Below are 9,665 nucleotides of genomic sequence, written 5' to 3' on the forward strand. Positions count from 1 at the left end.
AATACAAAAATAATGTGTATGTCGTAAAAGTATGAGAACAACTGTATTCCTGCTCATGACTCATTAGGGGACCAGATTTAAGCATTAAATTATTAAAAATGGGACTTTTAACCATTCTTAAGAAAATGAAACAGAAAGAAAAGGAAGTCAGACTTCTGATGTTGTATCCTTTTTGTTTTACTTGTGACTTAATCATTTTGTTCTCTATTTTATATGTAAATGCACAAGATTATTCCATATTTCAATTATTTGTATCAAAAAGTGAAAAACTTGCCATTACCTATCGTGTATCGTGTTTCTTTTGGTTCTTCTTCTTCTTCTTTCAGTACAGAGTCGGACTCTTCTTGAGTGTATAAATGACTCTTGCTCGTGAAATCATGAGGCCTTCCCTCCTCACTTAATAAAAACTATTTACAGGAAAAATTATTTACAAATAAAACTATGTACATCTGGGGTCAAAGGAGATCTAGGTGTGTGAAGCTCCTGTCAAGGCCTCTGGCAGGATGGTAAGGCTGGCCTTGAACTCTTCTAGTGTAGCTGCTGTTGTGGCTTTTTCCGGTAGAGTGTTCCATTCCCTGGTTGATCTTGGGAAGAAGGAGTACCTGTATTGGTCTTTTAGAGTGCGCTGTTGGTGTATGCGGTGGCCTCCTCTGGTCCTTGAATCTCCGGGTTTGTAATAATTAGAGGGGTCAATATCCACCAATCTATTGCGGATCTTATATGCCATGGTGAGTCGGTCTTTGCAGCGGCGATCTTTAAGAGGCTCCCATTTTAGTCTCTCCATTAAGGAGCTGACACAACCTGGGGATACATCTTGGTATTCATTGTACACGAACCTAGCTGCCCTTCTCTGTACTTGTTCTAGGTCTTTTTCAAGGGTATGTTGGTAAGGGTCCCATACAGTGGAGGCATATTCCAGGGTAGGTCTGACCATGGTGATATAGGCGTTAGCTTTGACTTCTGGTTTACACCGTCCTAGGTTCCTTCTCAAAAAGCCTAGTGTCCTTGATGCTTTGCCTACCGTCTGGTTGATATGTGTCTTCCACTGTAGGTCATTGTTTATGGTGACTCCCAGGTATTTCCCATGCTCGACTGCATCTAGTGTGTGACCATGTAGTTGGTAGTTCGTTATCAGTGGGTTTCTTTTGTTGGTAATCCGTATCACGATGCATTTCTCAGGATGGAAATTCATCTGCCATTGTGATTCCCACTCTTGGAGTTTGTTAAGGTCGTCTTGGAGTGTCTCGCTATCCTTTATATTCTTTATTTTTCTGTAAACTAGGCAATCGTCTGCAAATAACCTTGCCTCAGAAGATGTTGATTGTGGCAGGTCATTAATATAAGCCAGAAATAATAGGGGTCCGATGACTGTTCCCTGAGGCACCCCTGAGATGACGTCTAGGGGGCCAGACTTATGCCCTTCAAGCAATACGGATTGTGTTCTCTTGCTTAGGAAGTCTTGTATCCATTTGAGTGTTACTCCACGTATTCCGTAATAGTCCATTTTTTGGAGGAGTCTCTTGTGGGGCACTTTGTCAAAGGCTTTGGAGAAATCAAGCAGGTTAGTACTTCGCTTAAGGGTTAGTAATGAAAGGCGTGTGTTCATATCAAATTGTATTCAAATTATGCATTGAACTTTGCGCACAAGTCAACGTTACGTAAACTTGCAATATTCAACGTAAACAATACACCTTATCACTAATACCGGCTGACCCGGCCGCTTGAACTTGTGACGCATACAACAATCACTTTTCCATTGTGGCGTCAGATATTTTGTTTTATGACGTCAAAATATTACGGGAACCTGTGTGATATCCAGTAATGGCGGATAAATAGCGATAAGGTGTATAGGTAACGTTAGTGATGTTAGTTACTTAGTAAATGTACAGCAGCTAATACTTGAGACTGGGGGCGCTGAAAAATGAAAATTAATCTAAAATTATTAAAAAGAAATGAGCATACAAAGTGTGAAATGATAATTAACCATTTAAAGTCCATGTTATAAAATAGAAATTGTTGAATTGTCTATTCAGTATGATCATTATCAAAATTATGGCACACTTGATAAGTATATTGTCATGAAAATATTAAGTCCATGTTTGAATCTTTAGCTTGGCTTCAGTTTTACTCGGTGCTCTGTCTCCGTGAATTTTCATCATTTCTGGTTCCCTGCTTAATGTGTGTATCCTACCATTATTCTTCATTGTGTTGCTGTTTGATTGATACATCTCACAAAAGTCTTTGTTAATTTCAGTTGAATTGTCAGATACAACTCCCATTGATTCGATTTTCCCAAAACGTTTCAAATCGACTTCTTCTGTTTTGTGTTGTAACATGAAAAATGAGGATGTGGGTCCAGCTGAGGCTTTCATTGGTCCAGAAAGTAGGTATCCGAGTTTCGATTCTACTGCGGTCGGGCCTGGTCCACAGATAACTGTGTCTTCTACGATATCCCAGTAGTAATCCGAACCTATTAAAAATGAAATCCTGAATTTATCCATGTCCCTAACAGAATGCGCTAATCTAAGTCTACTGAGGTAAGGCAGTTTGGTAGAATTATCGAGTCGATGATAATGTACATGTATATGATATCTGTTTTAGGTTTATTGTTTAGTGATGTTGTAAATTTTCAGAAAAGTGCACACATAGAAAAATAGTGTATGGGAGCTGAGACTACTATAACACATAGTTATGTGTTTATTATAGTAGTCTCAGATAGGAGAGACATTTTAAACCCCTAACATGCAATATCCTTCATCCCTCTTCAGGTTTGGAGACTTTTGTAGTTGATCTGCAACACTTGATTTTAGACAATAGTCACATACTTATTGAACAATTGTGGTCAGCTGGTGTTCACATGTACTATATATTTACCTGATAAATAAAGTACTTGGATAAAACTGTAAAACCAATTGGTTTGATATGCTTCCATAGGGAGCATAAAGGGTAGAACAGTTGAATTGGATCTTCTTTAATAGAAGGAGAACACAGCTGGTTTACCATGTAAGTGCATCTTGGTGTTCCCCATATCTCAAACCCTCTTTAATCTTTTTCCTGGAATTAAAAATCATCAATTCCTGATATTTGGTTTCAAGCTTCATGCAAACATGGTTTAAAGTATGATACATTTTCACTCACTCATCAACTTCCTTATCGAATGAATTTACACAGATATGAACACCTATTTAGAAGATTTAAAGGTACTTTTTAAAAAGGCTTTGAACCTTTTTATATAGTTTAAAATTTGGAAAAGAGGTGTGGTGGTATAATTGCCAATGAGATAACTTTTAATCCGAGTCCAAATTATGTGGATGTCAGTATTAGACCGTGCAACGTTTCCAAAACTGATCAAGGACAATGAAGCATATCTTTTGATTATCAAACCTTAACATCATGTAGGGGATTGGACAATGCTGGAAAAACAACGATTCTAAAGAAATTTAATGGTGAAGATATAGATACAATTTCACCAACACTTGGATTTAATATCAAAACACTGGAACATAAAGGGTAAGATAACTGTCATGACTGTTTATCTTTCAGTTGGTAAGATATTCATTTTAAAAAAAACACCACAGTAACATATATGTATTGTTTCATTTTGGGATTTTAACAATTCAACTATGAGTCTTGTGAAATGGTAGATAGAATATGATATAAATATTAAAGCAGATATATATTTGGTATAAATAAATTCAGATTTGTATTTCTACAAAAAATATTACCATGATTACAAAAAACAGTTATTTCAGGAGATTAATTTTAAGAGAACAAGCTAGAGAGTTAAAACTTGAATAATCTTCATGAACGAATATTCAAGTTAGTGGGCTGTGAATCTTAAGGCACAATTTTACATGCAAAAAAAGAATAATTATTATTAAATGAATTCAAAGATACTATTTGAGAATGGTTTAGGACTGCACAATTTATAGTAGGTCTAGTTCATTTATGTACATGTATTCACATTTATAATCTTATTGATTAATTAATGTATAGGGAAATTAAAGTTTTTGTTGAAGTTACTATTGTTTCTATTTTTAAGGTTTAAACTAAACATTTGGGATGTTGGAGGTCAGAAATCACTACGATCCTACTGGAGGAATTATTTTGAGAGTACTGATGGTTTGATTTGGGTTGTAGATAGTGCTGACAGAATGAGAATGAACGACTGTAAACAAGAACTTCAGGCATTACTAGTGGAGGAGGTACAATACTTTTCTGATATAATTGACCTTTCGAACATACCGCATAACAAACTGAACTTATAAGGACTGTTACTTAATGTCACCCAAGTGAACATATAGTTTGGAGGGAGGAGGAAATCAAAAATCCACAAATCTCCTTATTTTTCTACTGAATAATTTTGCCAAAAAATCTGATGAAACTTCAATTGATTGACATCTATTTTCCTGATTTGTTACAGATCATACTTTTCATATAAAGTGGTGGAGGAACTTCGAACATGTCTAAAAGCTGATACTTACACCAAGATAATAAACATTATTAAGCAGCATTTTGAAAACAAAAATATTAGCCTGTAGCATTTAAAACTACCGGCAGCTAAACTTGACATGTTCAGTAAAAAGCTTCAACTAAAATCTTGCTGACTGTGAATAGGGAAATTTGACTAGAAGAAATTTTAATTCAAACATGCAGATCTACAACCAAATCAAGTAAAACAAATTGGAGTAAATTCAAAATTTCTAGGATGTTTTCATTAATGTAAAATGTGTGACTGAATATACATGATATACAATGATATATAGGTATAAAAAAAAAAAAAAAAAAATGCATTTTAAAATTTGCTACGGTATTTGTACAGACAGCATATCCTGAAATCCTAATAATTATCTGGCATTTGGATACTTTCTTCACCAACACAATAATGAATGCATTTGTTCAAAAACCGCGATAATAAATGTACCAGGTATGCAATACTTTCTGAACTGAAAGGAGTTAAAAAAATCAAGAGTATTTAATCCATAATGATGAAAATGCATTAATGTGTTAATCAAACAATATATTTAAATACATGTGATACTTTTGATACAGTTTAAACAATCAAATTACATATACATGCAATATCTTTTTCTAGAGACTAGCAGGAGCTACACTTCTTGTATTTGCAAACAAACAAGATCTACCAGGGTCTCTGACAGCACAATCAATCAGAGAAGTACGTATCTTAATAAAACAAGCTTTTTATAGGTTTATTTGAAGGAGAAAGGTTTGTTGTATTTCATTATCACACCATAACATGTCTTTCTGAAACCTCAAATACTTTTATGTATACTTGATTTGTAATGACCTTGCCAAGCTCAAAATCTGAAAAAGTTCACATGATGGACCAGTGTTGATTATCTCCCTTGTCACAATTTAGAAGAAAAAATTGTTCTTCTCATTAGTTCAGCTTTTGTGTTGTATAATAATTCATCAAGAGCATACACTATATGCTTACTTAGTTAAGATTTTTTTGTGATAATTGTAAGAGTTTAACACGTGACCATGATTGTATTTTGTTTGTAATAACTTCTATATCTCATCACTACTACATTTGTAGAAGAATCCAACGAAATCACGTATCAATTGGGCAAGTGTTGAAAGAAAGAGTTTTAAACTTCGTGTGCATTATGTCGACTGAGCATATCTGAAAGCCCATAAGACATGGATAGATAACGATATTCGAATTTTAACATTTTTTCAAAAATTGGCGTTTTCTGTGGAAAAAAAAAAAGATTTTTTCAAAGACAAATTTAGGAAGTTCAAAACACTACATTTATATGTCATATCACAAATATTTCTGACTTTGTATGGTTTCAGAGGAGTTTGGGCTAACATAAATCGGTCTCTTCCTTTAGTGGTATAGATAGAACTAAATTTATATGAATACAATCTGTATTAATAATAGGAACATGTTGTTATGGAATCACATCTGTTAAATTTTTGCCAGTTTAAGTAATATTTTGATGGATTAACACTTGATTTGATAATTATGTTCTCAATTTGCAAATTTGTAGTTCAATGTATAAATATGAAGTCATATGCTTTCAGTACGGTAAAATTTGCCATTTGTGACACGTAGAATGCTTAGCTCAAATTACTGGGCAATACTAAATAATTTCAACTAAAAATTGAGAAATGCCTTTTGTTGATATTGATTAATGTATGAAAGTGGAAATTTGACAATGTATTAAAATCCATTTTGATTATTGTAGGCAATGGAATTAGATGAAATAAAAACGCATCACTGGTTAATACAAGACTGTAGTGCTGTGACTGGTGAAAATTTACTTAAGGGTATCGACTGGGTGATAGATGATATAGCTTCAAGAATATTCACCATGGACTGAATTAACTATTTATAGATCTGATGAAATAAGCTTATCTGTGATAGATGGCAAAAAAGTGTTGTATGCATAAAGTATATAGTGACTAAACTGTACTTGAAGTGGGCCTGATGCTGGAATTCCAAGAACTTTTCATTTCTTAACAAATTAAAGAATTCTTGTGAACAATTTGTAGATGTTATAAATACAGCAATAGGTGATGAATGATTAATCTTTAATATGACAATAGTTTGATATTTTTTATCATTGCTCTGTCCATTATGAATAGCTTACAACTGCCGTGGTAGTCTCAATATAGAATGGTCTCTCAAGTGCTAATAGCAATGGATTTGACCATAGTCTTGGTCAAACCATACTTCAAAATTGGTATTTGTTGCTTCTCTGCCGAGGATGTCTTATTAAGGAGTACAAGCAGCAGAGTTATTGTCTTGGAATCAGAATTAATCATTTTTATACAACCGCAAAAATTGAAAATTTTTTGGTTGTATATTGGTATCACGTTGGCGTTGATGGCGTCCGAAGACTTTTGGTTTTTGCACTATAACTGTAGTATAAGCCAATAGAAATCTATGAAATTTAAACACAAGGTTTATGACCATAAAAGGAAGGTTGGGATTGATTTTGGGAGTTTTGGTCCCAACAGTTTGGGAATTGGGGCCAAAAAGGGCCCAAATAAGCATTTTCTTGGTTTTCGCACTATAACTTTAGTTTAAGTAAATAGAAATCTATGAAATTTTGACACAAAGTTTATGACCGTTAAAGGAAGGTTGGGATTAATTTTGGGAGTTTTAGTCTCAACAGTTTAGGAATTAGGGGCCAAAAAAGGGCCCAAATAAGCATTATTCTTGGTTTTCGCACAATAACTTTAGTATAAGTAAATAGAAATCAATGAAATTTAAACAAAAGGTTTATGAACACATAAGGAAGGTTGGGATTGATTTTGGGAGTTGAGGTCCCAACAGTTTAGGAATTAGGGGCCAAAAAGGGGCCCAAATACGCATTTTTCTTGGTTTTCGCACCATAACTTAAGTATAGGTAAATAGAAATCTATGAAATTTAAACACAAGGTTTATGACCATAAAAGGAAGGTTGGGATTGATTTTGGGAGTTTTGGTCCCAACAGTTTAGGTATAAGGGGCCCAAATGGTCCAAATTAAACTTTGTTTGAATTCATCAAAGATTGAATAATTGGGGTTCTTTGATATGCCGAATCTAACTGTATGTAGATTCTTAATTTTTGGTCCCATTTTCAAATTGGTCTACATTAATGTCCAAAGGGTTTTAAATATAACTAAGTTTGATTTTAACAAAAATTGAATTCTTGGGGTTTTTTTGATATGCTGAATTTAAACATGTACTTAGAATTTTTATTATGGGCCTAGTTTTCAAGTTGGTCCAAATCGTGGTCCAAAATTAAACTTTGTTTGATATCAACAAATATTGAATCCTTGGGGGTTCTTTGATATGCTGAATCTAAACCTGTTTTTAGATTTTTTATTATAGGCCCAGTTTTCAAGTTGGTCCAAATTGCGGTCCAAAATTAAACTTTGTTTGATTTCAACAAAAATTGTATATATGGGGTTCTTTGATATATGCTTAATCTAACCATGTATTTAGATTTTTGATGTTTGGGCCTGGTTATCAGATTGGTCCACATTGAGGTCTAAAGGGTCCAAAATTGAACTTGAAATCAAATTCTTGGGGTTTTTTGATATGCTGAATATAACCATGTATTTAGATTTTTGATATTGGACCATAAAAGGTAATGTCCAATTTAAAATTTTAAGTTTAAGTTCTTAAACACATTCATTATGTGTCAGAAACCTGTGTTGTGTCAACTATTTAATCACAATCCAAATTCAGAGCTGTATCAAGCTTGAATGTTGTGTCCATACTTGCCCCGATGTTCAGGGTTCAAACTCTGCAGTCGTATAAATCTGCACCCTGCGGAGCATCTGGTATAAGTTGGGTTGCATTTTTGATTTTAACTAAAGCAATCTGTATTACTGGTAAATTATTAAACCAGGTATATCGTTACCATAAATTACTTAAAACCTTTACTAAATTTTTCCATAGATATAAGGATTTGATTTCGATGTTTGGTTGTACTTGTAGAAAACTTATTTCTAACGGGATAGCACATCCTCATTTTAATGGAAATGTTGTTAACCGTGCCCGGAAATTTAGAAACAATCCAAGTAAACTTATCGCTCCTTTAAATAAACTTATTTTTAAAGGTTACCAATTCAACACTGTAATAAGATCATTGAATATTGTTTTTATTGGTATAATTATTGATTTTGTTATCACTAAATTAAAAGCAAACTGAATATTACTAGTATGTTATATACATATACACATTCATGGATCTACAATCTGTCGATACCTGTAACTTGGCATTGCACAATGTCATGTTTTTCTCTGGCTGTTTATGAAGTCTTTACACTAAATCCATTGGATGTTGGATGTGTACGGAATGATAGTTAAGTCTTAGATGCATGATTTTTTTTATTAGTTGTTATTGGCTTTGAACTAGCTGTCAGATAACTGCGAGTACTCTCAGATCTGTTCCTAGTGTCTTTTTGTTGTCGGGATGCATAAGTACCCAGCCACTTCCACTTGTATTTTTGTCCATCTGATGAGTTAAGCCTTTTTCAACTGATTTTTATAGTTCGTTCTTATGTTGTACTGTTATACCACTGTCCCAGGTTAGGGGGAGGGTTGGGATCCCGCTAACATGTTTAACCTGCCACGTTATTTATGTATGTGTCTGTTCCAAGTCTGCGGTATGGGCTTTGCTCATTGTTGAAGACGGTAAGGTGACCTATAGTTGTTAATGTCTGTGTCATTTTGGTCTCTTGTGGACAGTTGTCTCATTGGCAATCATACCACATCTTCTTTTTTATGTCTCCTGCAGATTATTACTTTTTGAAATGGAACTTTTAAAGTCTAACTCAGCTTTTTGGTCCAGAACAAAGAATAGTTTATTCACATCACATTAATGTGTCATCATCCTGAATATGTATGTAACATTTGCTACTGGGCATTAAACAGCCTTCAATAAATAGATATCATTATTTGCCATTTTCAATACTTTCTTCCTTATTCATCCATCTGTCCATCATCATTCAATAAAAAATGTGTTCATGGGTAATTATTTGTCTCGTCAAAACTTATCTTTTCATGAGGAATATATTGAGGTTAAGCCCTCAGCCCCTCTATTAAAACATTGTATATATTCCAGCCAAAAAAAAACCATGGTCATCACCACATTTCTTGATTCTGGTTGGTCAGTTTTTATACAACCGCGTCGTATAA

The 9,665-nt window shown here is 33.9% G+C and overlaps 1 protein-coding gene across 1 annotated transcript; it reads left to right on the forward strand.

Moving 5' to 3' along the window:
• Window positions 1-22: 22 nt before the first annotated feature.
• Window positions 23-6,515, forward strand: LOC139515980 (ADP-ribosylation factor-like protein 2). The gene is made up of 5 exons (XM_071305777.1): window positions 23-163; window positions 3,400-3,510; window positions 4,043-4,205; window positions 5,096-5,176; window positions 6,216-6,515. The coding sequence occupies exons 1-5, from the start codon at window positions 99-101 to the stop codon at window positions 6,348-6,350; spliced, it is 555 nt and encodes a 184-aa protein (XP_071161878.1). The 5' UTR covers window positions 23-98; the 3' UTR covers window positions 6,351-6,515.
• Window positions 6,516-9,665: the final 3,150 nt, after the last annotated feature.

The sequence above is a fragment of the Mytilus edulis genome, chromosome 3 (genome assembly GCF_963676685.1).
Source record: "Mytilus edulis chromosome 3, xbMytEdul2.2, whole genome shotgun sequence".
NCBI classification, from domain to species: Eukaryota; Metazoa; Mollusca; class Bivalvia; order Mytilida; family Mytilidae; genus Mytilus; species Mytilus edulis.